At 50.4% G+C, this 15,794-nt stretch overlaps 1 protein-coding gene across 27 annotated transcripts in view; it reads left to right on the top strand.

Annotated features, from left to right (window-relative positions):
• KALRN (kalirin RhoGEF kinase) overlaps positions 1-15,794 on the top strand; it is a 660,095-nt gene that overhangs the window by 611,494 nt on the left and 32,807 nt on the right. For 12 of the 27 annotated variants that reach the window (XM_077884356.1, XM_077884355.1, XM_077884353.1 and 9 more), the window contains 4 exons: positions 457-695; positions 2,319-2,575; positions 6,200-6,323; positions 7,505-7,564. In XM_077884356.1, coding sequence (XP_077740482.1) covers positions 457-695; positions 2,319-2,575; positions 6,200-6,323; positions 7,505-7,564 — 680 coding nt within the window. Of the gene's footprint in view, positions 1-456; positions 696-2,318; positions 3,432-4,436; positions 4,636-6,199; positions 6,324-7,504; positions 7,565-15,794 lie in introns of those variants that run through there. The other 15 variants (XM_077884364.1, XM_077884375.1, XM_077884374.1 and 12 more) reach the window with 6 other exon arrangements.

The raw sequence follows: 15,794 nt of genomic DNA, 5'->3' as shown, positions 1-15,794 counted from the left end.
TCAACCACGGCACCAATAACCTCCCTTACCTGTCTCGTCTCCTCTTCCTCCACGGAGGCGCATGACCTTCTGCTGCTGCAGGTAATCTGACTGCATCCTGTTGCCCAGACACACTTCACACTTGCCTACCTCCTGCAGAGTCTGAAGTGTTATCACCACCACCCCGGGTACATACACGCACGTGTGCGCGCACACACACACACACACACACAAAGCCTTCTCTCCCTCCTTTTGCACAACACCAGGCACCTCATAGAGGGTATCGCTTCGTGTTTGCGTTTTCCTCATTAAGGTAGCTTTCTGAATTCTCACGGTAGATCGTACGTTCCTTAAAAACAAGGGTAGTGTCTTCCCCGTGTATCACCACAATGCCTGGCACAAAGCCCATTATAATAAGCTTCCAAATCCTTGTGGGATTCCCGGAGTTTAGAGTAACCGTCCGCTCTTACCCCACAGCCCTACAGTCACCCATTGAGTATCAGCGGAAAGAAAGGAGCACAGCCGTGATGAGGTCCCAGCCGTCCAGGGTTCCCCAAGCCAGCCCTAGGCCCTACTCCTCTGGCCCCGCGGGCTCTGAGAAGCCTCCAAAGGGCTCCAGCTATAACCCACCACTGCCACCCCTGAAGATATCTACCTCCAATGGCAGTCCAGGGTTTGACTACCACCAGCCTGGGGACAAGTTTGAGGCCAGCAAGGTAAGTGACAGCCCGCTACCCCCACCCTCACCACTCTGAGGGGCCACCTCCAGGCTCACTGTAGGAAGTAGCTTCTTTTTCATGCTGTTCCTTTGACCAGAAACAACCCACTAAATACAGCCTCATCTCAATCATTTCTCTTTCTTCCCCTGCAAATGGAGTTAGACCAGTTCCCTCTGCTCAGACACTCTGGGTTAAAGGGCTGTTGTTGTCTGCAGAAAACCCTGCAGATATAAGGTAATATCGTAGGAGCAGTTATGACTTACACCAAGTAGAGTAGCTGTGGTTTGGGTCACCTAAGTCACAACTCTAGTGTCTGACATCTTAAAGAGATGGCCCTTTCTCATGGTGAGCTGCGGCACAGTCCTTCACCGTCTACTGGCTGATGCAGCGAGGGGAAACTGCGCCTCTGTGGGTGAATGGGAAAGCAGCCTTGGATTAGACGTTTATCACAGGTAACCCACGATTCAAACATCACCATGAGAGCAGCATAGAATTAACTGTAGACCCAGTCTACACAGCCGTTTTGACCCTACAGAGTGGCAGGTGTGAGAAGAATAAGTGGGAAAAGTGCTAGATTAGGAATCCAGGCAATCTGGTTCCCATTCCAAATTCTGCAACTCACTTGTTCCAGGACCTTAGCAACCTCTTTAATCTCATGAGGCCCCGGTTGCCTCTAGAACTTAATGGATCTGTGAATAGTGTCCACACTTTTTTATTCACGTGTTCTGATCTTACAGTTTTATTTGTTTTATCCAAATGATTAGATGATCTTGATTTTTAACATTCACTATTAATAAATGAACTAAGTTTTTTTTTTTTAATCCGCTATTGTCTGAGGTCAATTCTGTATTAGAATAACTGTCCTTGACCTATTTCATCACATTACCTGGAAATGATTTTCTATGATAAAAACCCCTCGTGAATTCGTTGAAGTCATATTGGCCTTTTGTCAAACTTACGGAAGATTTCCTGGCTCTGATCACACTCTGGGAGGTAGCCAGGCCTCCCTGGCGGGGAGGTACAGGTGTGCAAGCAGCTTTCCTGCGGTAGTCCTGTGAAAAGGCCACAGAGGCAGGCCCTCTTGTATTAATGAATACGGGCAAGACCAGAGGAGTTTTGTTCCCACTGGAGTTGGGTGAGGGTAGGTCATGGTCTTGCCATTGAACGGGGCAAACATCTCATTGTTACTCCCAGCTCAAAGAAGATCAGAATGTAACAGAAGACCGATGCTTTTTTGAAAGGAAGAAAAAAATGTTTCAAAGGGTCTCTCTGTGCTCCGGGCCTGACCTTTGCCCCAACATCCCTCTGCCCAGGTGCTCTGTACCCCTGTGCCTCTGCCACACTCTTGCTCACATTAGAGGATGCTGGTGGGAAGGTTGCAGGCTCCGGAGGCTTCCAGAGGAAAGGGTTTATACCTACTTGTCTACCATATGCAACCTTGTTGTAAAAAATAGAATTTCGAAGCTTATCTCTAGATACAACTTTATGGCTCAGGATAATCTTCTGCCTGGTATTCACCCTGCCAATGGGCGGTTTGGCCTCTAACCCCTCAGGGCTGTGGAGCCAGCCGTGCGAACCAGCCTTCTTGTTGTCCGTGCCCCTCTCGCCCTTGTGTCCTAGCAGGGCGACCTGGGAGGCTGCAACGGGACCTCATCCATGGCCGTGATCAAAGATTACTATGCACTGAAGGAGAACGAAATCTGTGTGAGCCAAGGTGAGGTGGTCCAGGTCCTCGCCGTCAACCAGCAGAACATGTGCCTGGTGTACCAGCCTGCCAGCGACCGTTCCCCCGCGGCCGAGGGCTGGGTCCCGGGCAGCGTCCTGGCGCCCCTCACCAAAGCCACGGCGGCAGCAGAAAATAGTGACGGAAGCATCAAGTAAGTGCCTCGTTGGCTTCCCCGGGAGAGGAGTGTGTGGATTAAAAAAAATCAAAACCAAACAAAGAACACAAAAAAAAATGCAAACACACGCTAGGGAATTCCTGCTGCTTTTTCTCGACAGTACCACCGGAACCAATGTTTGAGTGCTGGAACCACACGCAGCATGGGGCATCCAGGCTGGATTGTTCCGGGCTCTTTTGATGCTGTTGACAGTAGTGGCTGTGGGTTTGGTTTTTTTTGTTTGTTTTTTTTCCCCTTTTCATTTATAATTTTCTGTTCATTTTTTTCCTCCCCTCTCCCATTAAGAAAAGAACCCTACTGAAACCCTAGATGACAAAAGGCATGCCTTCTGTTGCTCCATTTGACCTACCACAGGATTCACTGGACTGGACTTTATTTATATTGTATTAAGTTACTGATACATAAATATATATATTATTTTTTTTTGATTGACGCCAAAAAATGACCTTAGCACAAACGCCAGACCTGTATAGGTCGGAGGCCTGCTGCTTCTCCCAGGAGAGAGGGAACTTTTTGGTTGTCTGTGGCAATTCCTCTGTACAGATTGTAACTTTTTTTTTTTAATTTCTCCCCTCCCCTGTCACTTTAATATATATGTTCATGGTAATTTGTAAAATATTTCTTTTCCTTATTTTGGTTGCGAAGACCCTTCCGAACACATTCCTGTATAAAGTATTTTGCACTATTTAAAGAACCCCATATGGATGAAGTCAGGTTGTGCAATATAAATGGAGAGTCACAATGTTCATCATTGTACCTGTAATGTAACTAATAATTTTAAATGTACTATTTTAAATATGTAAAATAAATTTTCACCATGAGCATGTTTTAATGAGGCTAAAGACTAGTTGACCCTTTTTCCCCTATTTCACTACTCTGGGAGTTTTAAATGTGCAAACAATTCTTCTTCTTTCCCCCCCCCCCCCGCCCCTTTTCTGTATTTTAGGAATCGGTTGAATGCATTGGCAGTTTTTTCCTCCCCAAAAAGCACTTTTGTCGCTAAAGCTCCAATACTAGCCTTCCCTTCAGCAGCCCATATTCTCTGTCTCTAACCCCTAAGGTGTGGAATCATACAGATTGAATGCTGTCCAGCTGGGTGCCCTTGAGGTGCTGATGTAAAGGAATGACTGGGGTACAGGGCAGTGTTTGGCCTGCCCCTACACCCCCGGGGTTTCCATGCCATGTGGCCCTCCACGGCAGAGGTAGAGGGAACCCCCCACAAGACGGCTGATGGGGATACCAGCAGAGCAGTACTTCCTTGGCCCTTTCTCGAGCTCAGGGCACAGAGGCTACCGAGCTGCCCCTGGCCTTGCTAGGTAACCATAGGCCCAGCTGGAAGGCAGTCATGGCTTCCAAGGCATAATAGACCCAATTCATTTTATTCTAAAGACATTTGCTTTTGGTACCTTTTAAGAAGCCTCAGAAATAAGGTCCCTCAAAGCATTGAAGTCCTTAGTAATCAGTCGCCTTACAGAGCTAACTTGTCATGATTCTTGATCTAATTATCCAGCCACTCAGCACTTCCTCCTCACGTTGGCGTCTTTTGATCACTTTTTTATACCTTCCACGGGAGGGAAGGGAGAAGGGACGTCAGGCTGGGTGAAAGAGACCAGATCCAAGTACAAATGGGTCATTCTGGTCCCTTGTCAGCCCCTCTTGCACAAGGGTTGGGGGGGAAGGGCGGGGGGGGCAGGGGGGAGCAGAGCCACAGACTTGAAGTGGTTGTCGGTATTTATCAGTGAAGGACACGCCCCCAGGGCCTACTCTGAGCACAGGAGTCAGAGTTGGGTGTGATGTCTCCAGCATAAATGTTACTGAAACCCTGTTTCCACGTCAGTTCCCGTGGCCAAGTGATGGAAGCTCCCCAAACCATGATGACGACTTCTTCTGGGAAGAAGAATATGAAATTGAGCCTGTCCTGCCACTGATACCACTCTGAGTCTTCCTTCTGAACATTATTTGTAACATTTCTAGCTTCTCACCAACCATATGGAATGACCCAGAGGGTTGTAATAAACGTAGGAACATGCCCCACACTCACGCCCACGCCCACTGGGCTGTCCACCCTAGGACATGCGGCATGGACCTCCCTGACTCAAAGGTGTTCTCAGACTGAGTCAGGGATGTGGATTTGGGGGTTAAAGTTATGAGCTGAATGAATATCTGAAGTTAACAATGATACTGTCTAGGGTTAGTCTCCATGACTGTTCTTGCTGAGGTACAACAACCGACGTGAGTTGCTGGTATGCTAGGGAGCCTGCCTGTTCAGGAGGCACAAGAGACGGTCTGGCCGAGAGACTCTTGTTTTCCGATGGAGCCCACATCCCCCCAAAATTTGAGAATGTGACTATAACTGCTCTTTCCTATTCGGAAGGGTGAGCACTGAACATGTGTGTTAGTGATAAATACTTTGGAAACACCTTCAGGACATCCTAAAAGTCCTGACATAATAGAACATTCTCCTTCCTCCTAAACCTTGTGCCCCTTTCTCTCTCTGCCTCCCTCCTTCCCTCTCTCTCTCCCTCCCTCTCTCTCTCCTCTTTCCCTTAACGAAGGCTCTTTTCATCAAGCTCTGTCTGCAAAGCCCTAAGTTTGACAAGGAGACCCTGAAGGGAGGCCAACCTCACTTATTCCAGACAATGATAGAACTTCATCCAAATTCTGTGACCACACCTGAAACCGATGACGCCTGCTCAGGGTCATCAATGCTATTTGTGACTTGGCTTTTGGCATTTTTGTTTTTTGAGCCCTGGACATACGTGGAACTCAGGAGCTCAGCTCCGAGCTTCTCTTTACACGTCCGTAAAGGAGCCTCCAGCCCCCTTGTAGGAAGGAGGAAGCTGGGGTAGAGTGAGAGGGGATTGCTGTTCCCACCACCCTGGGAGCACGTAATGGGTCTTCTCCCACCAGGAAATCTCTAGGACCTCTTAACGCTCAACAGAGCTCTTTTCTCACAAACACTGAGTGATGTGGAGGACATAAACCAAGAAACCCTTTATCCTAAAATAACCAGATAAATGAGTGGTGCTCAACTGTGTATTAAATCAAATGCCCTAGAAGAGAATCCTACCCGTAGTACAGTGTTTGGGAGTAGCCACAGCCCAGATGCAAATAATGAGATGCGAACCTCAAAATCATCCTTTTGGTCTTTATATGTGGTCCTGGGAATGTACCAGTAGTTTCTGCACCATAAAATACACTTCTCTTTTCTGTTTAACCCCCCTCCCCAGCCCCACCTCATTCTTCCACCATCCAGTATACTGCTCAGGAAGGGAATTCCTCAGTCCTCTGAGGCTTCATCAGTAGGATACAAAGACTTCCTTGGTAGAGTTTAATCACCCAGTCCTCGTATTTTCCTCAAGTGCTGCAGCCAACCTTGCACGTCTCTCAGGAGGGGCCAGAGCCCATCCTCACTCTCCCTCCTGGAGGCAGGATCAGCTACCAGCCACCACAGGAGCTGGCGTGCAGGTTCGGGGCCTCTGAAGCTGGGGCTTGACTGGAGCATCTCACCTACTGACTCACCCAAGGGTGGCAAGCCCACCCACCGCCTCACTCTGCCCTGACCTGCCATTTTGACTGGTGCATTTTTTGGTACAACAGGAAGTCATGTTCATGGCATACTCTACGAATGAGAAAGCGGGCAGAAGTGGAGAACACGGGTAAAAATGAAGCCACAGGGGCTCGTAAACCCAAGGATATTCTGGGCAACAAAGTCTCTGTTAAAGTGAGTAAGGTCTTCCAGAGCTGTGTCCCACCTCTCATCTACTCCCACCCTGCAGCATCTCAATTTGGGTGGATGGGGATTTTTTTTTTTTTCCCAGTGTGGGGACCAGAGGGGAAGTAGTTTAGCAGGATTTTGCATGCAAGATCAATTTATTTTTTATTTTTTATTTCTCCCGGCAACTTCGATTCAAATAAGTAAGTATCTTTTTTTTTTCCTTTATACCTTTCTCCTGATACTGTGCACATGCCTTATAACGAAATTATCTGCAGCGTTATTCTTATAAAAATGCAAGATGTTTGGTTCATACCGAAGCTCTCAAAGCTGCCCGTTCAGTATCCTAGGTTTGAAAACACACGCGGGGTAAGGAGATGAGGGGTGCTTGCCAAACCTCCAACCCCGTGAAGTCTGAGGTTTGGAATCTCAGGGCCACTATGGCCTTGCTGGAGTTTCATTTCTTTTCCCCAGAATTCAGACGACATCATTTTCAGGCTCCCACGTGGGCAGGGAAGGGGAGGCACGGTGGCAAAGCCCAAGTTACTGGTTTTGTAACAACCCCCCCCCCTTACCATGAACCCACTGATGCTAAGCTTCGGCAGCCCCTTGCCCACCCCCGCCCCCGCCCCCCGCCATCCTGAAACAATGTGATCCGTTTTCTTTGCATTGGGCCCTCGGAAAAGACCTGACTCTGGACAGTGGGAATTAGACTGCTGATGCTGAACATCACTATGCTGGGTGATGACCCACGCGGCACTTTTTCCCCTTCCTGAGCGAAATAAGGACAACCAAAACCCATGCTACCGTCCTTCTTGGGGAAAAGAAATTGTATCCCCTCCTTCACTCTCCTCGGGGAAGCCCAGCCTCACAGAAGACAAGAGTTTAAATTCTACACCACTTCTGTTTCCTGTGGTTGCCCCTTCCACTGCGGTTTCCCACGAGATGCGGGGCGGCACACGATTCCAGCCTCCTTCCCTCCCTACCCACCCCACCCCCCGCCCCGAAAGAGCATGCTTCCCCCCCCCCCTCCGGGTGATCAGCACCCCCACCCTAGAAGCACCTGGTGTTTTTCTCTGCCCGATTTCCCATTGCTCATGCCTTTCTGACGTTCTCCTCACTCTCCAGCAAGAGCTGCCTATGTTCTAACTGTGTTCTCTTTCTTCCCCTTCCTCATGCTGCCCTCCAAGGAGACGAACAGTTCCGAGGAGTCAGAGTGTGATGATCTTGACCCTAATACTAGCATGGAGGTAGAACCAGCTATTGTTGTCCTATTTGCTATAATGATTGTCTTTATCAATGTGTTCTGTACCGGTGACCTTGCCGAAGTGACCAGTCAGTCAAGGATAAATGGTGACACGAGGGCACCTCTGGGTGTCCCCGTCCCAACTTAAAAAGGACATTCATTCAGCTCAATTTTTATAGAAGACCTGACCTAGATATTTTCTAAAAACAAAAACAAAAACAAAAAAACAAAAAAAAAAAAACCTAAAACATCTGGTTCTCTTGAATGCTTGCTTAATATTTCCTTCTTGGTGGGTATGGCTCTGTATAGAAAATATCCAACTTCATTATTGGACACTTAGAGCACTTTTTTTTTTCCCCCATGGAAAATGGCGTTAAGAAGAGTGGCCGATTCCCAGCTGAAAGAACCCTTTTAGTTTGAGTTTCTCCCTCTTTTGTTTCTCCCCTTCCTCCCTCTTCCCTCTTTCTCTTTCCCCTTTATCCTCTCCATCTGGTTCTTCTGCTAGGACGTATTGCTCCCTTGAGGCTCCAGCAAAAGCGTGGCCTAGGTGTGGCCTGGTGAATGACCTGATCCCTATTACTGTGTAGGGCTGGCTGAGAGCCAACGAGTGGTTGTAGCCACTGCAGGACCCACCTCTGCCCGGCCCCCGGGCTCCTGGGTGGTGGCTGTCCCACCAGAAACTAAAAGCAGCCCTGGGAATGGCCTCCCTTCTGTAGCATTAGCAGCGGTCTCTCTAGAGATGGGGAGACTAAAATGTTGTCGGGAACCTTTCTGACACTATCGGGTGCGAGGGGTATGGGAGTAGAACCAACACTTCCATCAGGAACATTGAGCCAACTTCCCTCCCCTTCTTGGCTAGAAACTCTCTTGGGTTAGAAAAGTAGGACTCTGCATGGCTTGCCACTGAGTGACAACCCTCATAAATTTACAAACCCTAGACAATTAGAGCAAACCTGGACCTGGCTTTCCCTGCCATCTTGTTTTTCAGAGTAGATGGAAATGTTTTCCTCCAAATCTGTGTTCCCATCACCAATAAAAGGAAAAAAGTTTAGAGATTTCCTCTAAGCACAAAATAAAGAGTATTTTCAAAAACCCTTTTCTTTTTATAGACCTAAGCTTTTCACTTAATCAGATGGACTTTTATTATTCTTATTCTAATTTGACCTCATCCCAAAGAAATCCACCACCATATTAGGGCAACCACCACCACAAAACCCAAGAAAGACCACTCTGCCCAAGAAGGAGTAAGTCAGCTGTGGAAGATGCCGGTTGTGTTGAATCAGGCCAGAGACAAGTGGTTGAAAGTAGGAGTCCTGCCAGGATGCAATGGTTGCTTGTGGGTGTGGGTATTGCCACAGAGCTAAATCCAGCAGGTGTGGGTCAATGCAGGGCTCCACTGTGGGAGGAAGTGGGTATGGCGTTCGTGGTCTAAATGTATCCTGGAGAATGAGGAAGCCAGGGGGAAACTGGTGCCTCTGCTTTCTTTGTGTTTCATAGGATAGGCACCAGCTCCCATGGAGCCCACACGTATCCGCTTGTAGACCCTTCGTCACATCTATATCTGCGGGTCTAAGTTTCGCTGGGCTGTATCACTGATGTCCTCCTCAAGTAGAGGAAATTCAGGCAGAGGGAGGAGAAAAGCTGTGTATTTGTGATCTAGAAGGCAACTTGGGACCTTTCTCAGCTTAGGTGGAATGGGGAGAGAAAAGCAGCTTTCCCAACCTGCTCTTCTTTTTTTCTTTTTTTTCTTTTTAAAGATTTTATTCATTTATTCTTGAGAGATACACAGAAAGAGGCAGAGACACAGGCAGAGGGAGGAGCAGGCTCCCTGTGGGGAACTCGATGCGGGACTCAATCCGGGGACCTCAGGATCAGCCCTGAGCTGAAGGCAGGTGCTCAAGCACTGAGCCACCCAGGGGCCCCACCACCCTGCTCTTTAATGCAGGAAGTGGGCACAGGGCCATTTGGGGCCAGGCTCACAATGCAAACGGAGAGAGTTAAGTGATGTCATCAGATGCTCCACTCTATCTATGGTTAGATAAGCAAAAGCACATTCACACACACACACACACACACACACACACACACACACACACGTTAGCCCTGCTTTGTGAATTGAACACATTTCTAAGGTTCCTAGGTGAGATGGGTCCCAGGGGGGTGCTTTGGGATGCGTAAGCAAAGGCATTAGATGTTCATGCTGAGTGGAGGCAAGCCATGAATTGTGTTGATGCGTGTCTGCAGTTTTCTTTCCTTTTTTTTTTTTTAAGATTTTTATTTATTTATTCATGAGATTGAGAGAGAGAGAGGCAGAGACACAGGCAGAGGGAGAAGCAGGCTCCATGCAGGGAGCCCGATGCGGGACTTGATCCCGGGTCTCCAGGATCACGCCCTGGGCCGAAGGCAGGCGCCAAACCACTGAGCCCCCCAGGGATCCCCAAGTTTTCAAATACAATCCTGGCGGCAGACGCTGAGCTAACCAGCCTGTTCGGGGGGCCTGGGTGAGAAAGCAGCGGAGCGCTGTGGTTAGCCCAGGGCCCTGCGGGGGGTAGCGGGCGTCCTGGCACCGCCTTCCCCAGAGTTTGCAGACACGGGTTAACAAACTAGACCTAGAAAGGCAACGTGTTCAACACGAGGCGACAATTTTCCCACGGGATAGGTCACTGGAACTTCACCTCGACGTGGATGGCAGAGCAGACCCAGCGTAGGGGTCAGGCGGCCCCCAGGGCCTCTGGCTTCTGGGTGACGGTCCGGGGGTCGCCTGGCCCCCAACTCGCTCGCCCTTCCCAGCCTGAGCCCGGGATGTGCGTCGCGTGGCTGCCGGCGGCCCGTGGCCCGCGCTGGGCCTGGACGCGTCACCTTGGCCGGGCCCGTGGGCCGCCCGCGCTCCTGCTCCCACACGCGGGTCCCTACACGCTCGCTACTCCCCTTCCTTCTTCTCGCTCGGTGGTTTGGAGGGGCCCTCAGGAGCCGTCTCCTTGGGTCTGTGCTGACGGCGGCTGCTGGTCACCCTCAGGGCTGGCCTGGGCCCCACCGTCCAGGTCACGGAGGCCGACGCACACCGCCCCGAAAGCTAATGAAGAGGCAGCGGAGCCCCTTGAGCCCCGGGGATCTGACCTCCAAGGCTCTCCAGGAACACGCAGCTCCGCAGGAGGAGGCGGCTGTGCTCTGACGTAGGGCCTCCCCGTGGGGAGACGCTCGTGGAGAGTCGGGCGCAGCCCCCACTCGGCCCAGCCCACGGGCCCGAGGTTGGCTCCCAGTCCCCCTCGCTGCTGCGGATCCGGGACACGGAGGGAACTGTTCCAGACGCGGCAGGGGTCCGTCCAGAGCTCCCCTTACTTTGTCTTGTGCTGATGACACGTTGCGAGCTGGTGGAAAGAGGATGTTAGACACGAGACAAATACCTCCAAGTGGAAGAAGAGTCCAGTCGGGCTGCAGATCAAACGCTCGGCTGTTGGGGAGCACGTTACCATGCGTTCATTTCTTCCCAGCACGGCGTAGACGGCTGACTGCCGGCTCCTGGTGAGGGCGACAGGTGTGATGCTGAGCCCAGCATCACTGCTGGGCATCACCGCCCACCTGCCGGCGCCGGCCCGGCCCTGCCCAGCGTCTGCGCTCACAGGCTGGACACGGGCTCGCGGGGTCAGACCCTGCATTCCCCCTCTGAGCCGGCGCCCACCGCTGAGAGGGCCGGAGCCTCCCTGGGCCGTCCCGGATTTCTCGCAAGGACCCAGCTGGGCAGGTTCCCACACCCACGCCATCTCGGCAAGTTGTCCGAGGACCGTGCTGCGACTCGGGGACTCGGGATCGCGCGCCTGCCCCCCAGCCCCACTTGCCTCCGTCAGGCCTCAACCGGCCTCCCAGACTTAGGCCTTCGTCAGCGGGGTGGGGTGGCTCAGTCCAGCTCTATGTCAAGCCCAATTAAATAAGCGCATCTGAATTTTAAAGCGAAGGCCCAATGCCACTTTTAGCAGAGGACATCAATCCATCAAATTACTTTGATTGTCACGATTCCAAAAAGCTCCATCTCTGCCCCAGCCGTCCAACAAGGAGCCAGCCTCATCGGCGACACAGACTAAATGCAGACATCCCCCTCGGTCATTACGCCCGCGGCAGGACGGTCAGCCCAGGGGTCCCTTTCTGTGTAAGAACAGGGTTGGGGTCCTGCGGGGGAGAGTTCTGAGAGGTGAGGGGAGAAAGCACTTGGGAAGGCAACGCTGCTTTGGAAGGAAATCTCCAGTGAGGGTAGGAACCCCAGAGTCCCGAGTCGACGGACATGTAGAAGCCTTCCGCTAACCCCATCCCCTCCATTTACTTTTTACTGTGGTACAACAACACACAACATAAAATTTACCGTCGCGACCACTTTTAAGTGGCATCAAATACCTTCACGGCGTTGTGCAGCCGTCCCCACTCTTCATTTCTGGAACTTCTCTTCGTCTCAAGTTGAAACTGTACCCACTGAACAACAACTCCCCATTCCTCTCCGTCCCCCACCCCCAGCCCCTTCAGAGACTTTTAGAAGAGGAAACTGAGGCAGAGAAGCTGTACCTTTCAGTTTGAAAGCGAGAAGGTGCCCTGAAGGCGGATGCCGGCTTTCCCTGGCCGTGTTCCCCCCACCTCCGCCGCCCTGCTCCCCTCTCGGAATCCCCCCACCTCCAGGTGGTTTTTAATCTAAAACACAGATCCTGGCAGATGAGAAGACCTGCCTTCCAGGGCCAGTTTTCTGTGCGGATTTGTTGCTCGACTCTCCAGCTCAACAAAGAGGAATATCATTTCTCAGCTTTCCAGGGCTAAAGCATGACTTAAACAAAAACTACGCAAAGACAGGGCACCTGGCTGACTCCGCAGGTAGAGCATCCGACTCTTGGTGTTGGGGTCGTGAGTTCAAACCCCACATTGGGTGCAGAGATTACTTTTAGATTACTTTTTTTCGAAAGATTACTTTTTTTCGAAAATCACACAAAGGCAAACACCAGATGGGAAGAACAGCGGAACAGGAGTCGGAAAACCCGACTTGCAGTCCGGGCACCGTGGGCTGTGAAGCCTCGGGCCACTTAGGCTTGCTGAGCCTCAGGTCGCCTGAGAGGTCACACAGCTCAAGGCCACAGGTGTTTGTGTATGTGCTGTGGCATCCTTGGAGCACCACACAGATCCAAGGTGTGATATCAAGTGGACCCTGAGACCCTTTGCTCTCCTGAACTTCTAACTGAAAACACGGAGACCTTCCAACAGAAGAAGTCGGAGATTCTCTGCCTTGACCCTGAAATGTGCTTTGAAGTAGCACCAGGAATGGCCTGGGTGCACATCCTCCTGAGATCGGGCTGGAATGTCCACCCCCAGCCCTAGAAGGGTTTGAGTGGCCAGAGCTGACCCTTCTTTCCCTCCCCATACCCGCAGTTCCCCAGGCCCAGCTTGTGCATCTTAAAAGAGCCAGCCTGCTGCTCCCACCTCGCTGCTTTGGCTCCCTGTCCCAGATTCAGAGCTTCAAAATAACCTGGCCAGACAGATTGAAGGAAACTTTTACACCCCTAGTCAGGTGACTGACCTCCTGGCATCACCAGTGTGTTTCCACTGATGCCTGTTAATGCATTATATAAAAAGAAATTTCTTATGAAAAGAACTCTTTAGAGCAAAGAAAGTGAAGCATCGCATTCCTCTCTTTTTATTTTTACAAAATATTTTCTTTGTAATATATCTGATGGGTTTGGCCTGGAGACTCACTCTTGTTGCCCGGCTTTGTTCGGACCTGACACGCAGATTGATTTCTACTCTGCCACTAAGGGGAGGGCACTTAGCTTGCCAGAGCTGGCATTTCTCATTCCTGGGAGAATTACAAGAAAATCTTCCACTGCATATTCACATCTGTTATCTCTTCTGTTCCTTCCAACCACCCTGTGAAGATGGGATTTTCTTACCCTCTGAGAGTGAACAGTGTCAGAGAGGTCATGGTCACACAACCAACAGAAGGAGCAGGTCTAGGGTGCCTGGCTGGCTCAGTCAGTAGAGCATGCAACTCCTGATCTCAGGGTCATGAGTTCAAGCCCCACCTTGGGTGTTGAAACAATTTTAGAGCAAGAGAGAACGAGAGAGAGCAGGTCTTGATTGTGGTGCATGGAGAGGCCAAACTTGGCACGTAATGTGGAGGAGGTCTGCTTACTGAGGCTCAGGTAATTTCTTAAGAAAGTTCAGGCCCAGGGCACCGGCGTGGCTCAGTGGTTGTGCGTCTATCTTTGGCTCAGGTCATGAGCCTGCTTCTCCCTCGGCCTGTGTCTCTGCCTCTCTCTGTGTGTGTCATGAATAAATAAATAAAATCTTAAAAAAAAAAAAAAAGAAGAAGAAGAAGAAGAAGGTCAGGCCCTCCCTTGCTGCACATCTGCTTGTTGGAGGAGAATTTCCTCCTCTACAACTTTCTAAATCCCTTGACAGTGGGGGTGATGACTTGGCCTCACCCACACCCCTCTCCGGTGACTCAGGAGTCCAGCCGCAGATGCCAAGAAAGGAGATCCGATCACACGGGTTGGAAATGTCTGAATCGGTTTCTCAGGCCAGTGCAGTCACTCAGCACCCCCATGCTCCCGGTCATGTGTGTCCCGTGGCTCTCTCACCTTAGTCTGGAGGCCTCACCCGTCTCATATATGTTGTACATTAATGAGATTAGGAGGTGCCATTGCCCCGGGAGAAGTTGCTGTACAAGCCAGCTATTAGAGAAGAAAAGGCCTCCCCCTCCCTCCCCAGCCCTGGGCTATCAGGGTTCGCCTACAGGCTCACTCAACATGATATCCTAGTCAATTCAATTTATCAAAAGTTAACAAAGCATTGCAGCGAGTAAGACGGAGAGCTGACAACTCACATAAGGTCAGGTCAGGTCCCATGCTTAAGAAGCATCAGCCACGTAGACAGAGGCAGGTTTGATTAAATGTTCATATTACACAGCAAACTTTACAATGTGCTCTATTAAAAGGCACGGGGCCATGAATTTATTCATTCAGTAGATGTTTACACACCCACTTGGGCACCGGGCTAATAATAATAGCAGCTACTACTTATCAGTCTTCCTACGTACCTGGCTCTGCTGAGCCCTTTCCTCCCAACACTGTCAATACGTAGGTACCCTTATCATTTCTTTTAAAGATTTTATTTATTTACGGGAAGCCCAGGTGGCGCAGTGGCTTAGCGCCGCCTTCGGCCCAGGGTGTAATCCTGGAGACCCGGGATTGAGTCCCACGTCCAGCTCCTCCCTCTGCCTGTGTCTCTGCTTGTATGTGTGTGTGTGTGTGTGTGTGTGTGTGTGTGTGTGTGTGTGTGTAAATAAATGAGAGACACAGAGAGGCAGAGACACAGGCAGAGGGAGAAGCAGGCTCCATGCATGGACCCCGATGCAGGACTCGATCCTGGGACTCCAGGATCACGCCCTGGGCCAAAGGCAGATGCTCAACCACTGAGCCACCCAGGTGCTGGTACTCTTAGCATTATTTCTGTTTTACAGATAAGAAAACTGAAGAGAGAGGTTAAGTAACTTCCCCAAGGTTGTGTATTCACAGCCTGCCTCCTAGGAAGCCTGTGATCATGATTACTGGCTTCACAAGATGGAAGCGTGTGGGTTGGCTGGACTACTAACCTGTAAACAGTCCTGGGGAGGGTAAAGTAGGAAGGGAGAGCCTGAGCAAAGGGCCGAGGTATGAAAGTGCCTGGCATATTTTGAGAATACATGGTCTGGGTAGCTGGGGTTTAGGTGTGTGAGAAGAGCTGTAGGAGAAAAAACCTAGCAGATGACTTGGGACCAAACTATGAAGATCTCGAGAAACTTGCTAGGAAGCCTGGACTTGATGCAGTGGGCGACGAGAGCAAAAGTAGGTGTTTTAAGCAGAGTCCCTGTGTTTCATTCTGTACTTTATATTTTATTTATTTACTTATTTATTTTTTTAAAGAGGGAAAAGGAGAACGAGAATTTTAAGCAGGGTCGGTCCTCTCCCAGGTCCCACGTGGCTCTATCTCACAGCCCTGAGACCATGACCTGAGCTGAAATCGGACGCTTAACCAACTGAACCAGTGAGGTGCCCCTCATTCTGCACTTTAGGAAGATAGCTGGAACCTGAGGAAACGGCAGTGTGGACAGGCAGGTCTACTGGAGGGCTGTTGCAGAAGACCTAGCAGTCGGTAAAAAAGAGTAAAAAAAAAAAGAAGTTTTGGAGTAAGAATATGAAAAGGGTGAAATCATTAAGGGATGAGAC

This window comes from Canis aureus, chromosome 35 (assembly GCF_053574225.1).
Source record: "Canis aureus isolate CA01 chromosome 35, VMU_Caureus_v.1.0, whole genome shotgun sequence".
In the NCBI taxonomy this organism is placed as follows: Eukaryota; Metazoa; Chordata; class Mammalia; order Carnivora; family Canidae; genus Canis; species Canis aureus.
This window is presented reverse-complemented; position numbering and strand designations above follow the sequence as displayed.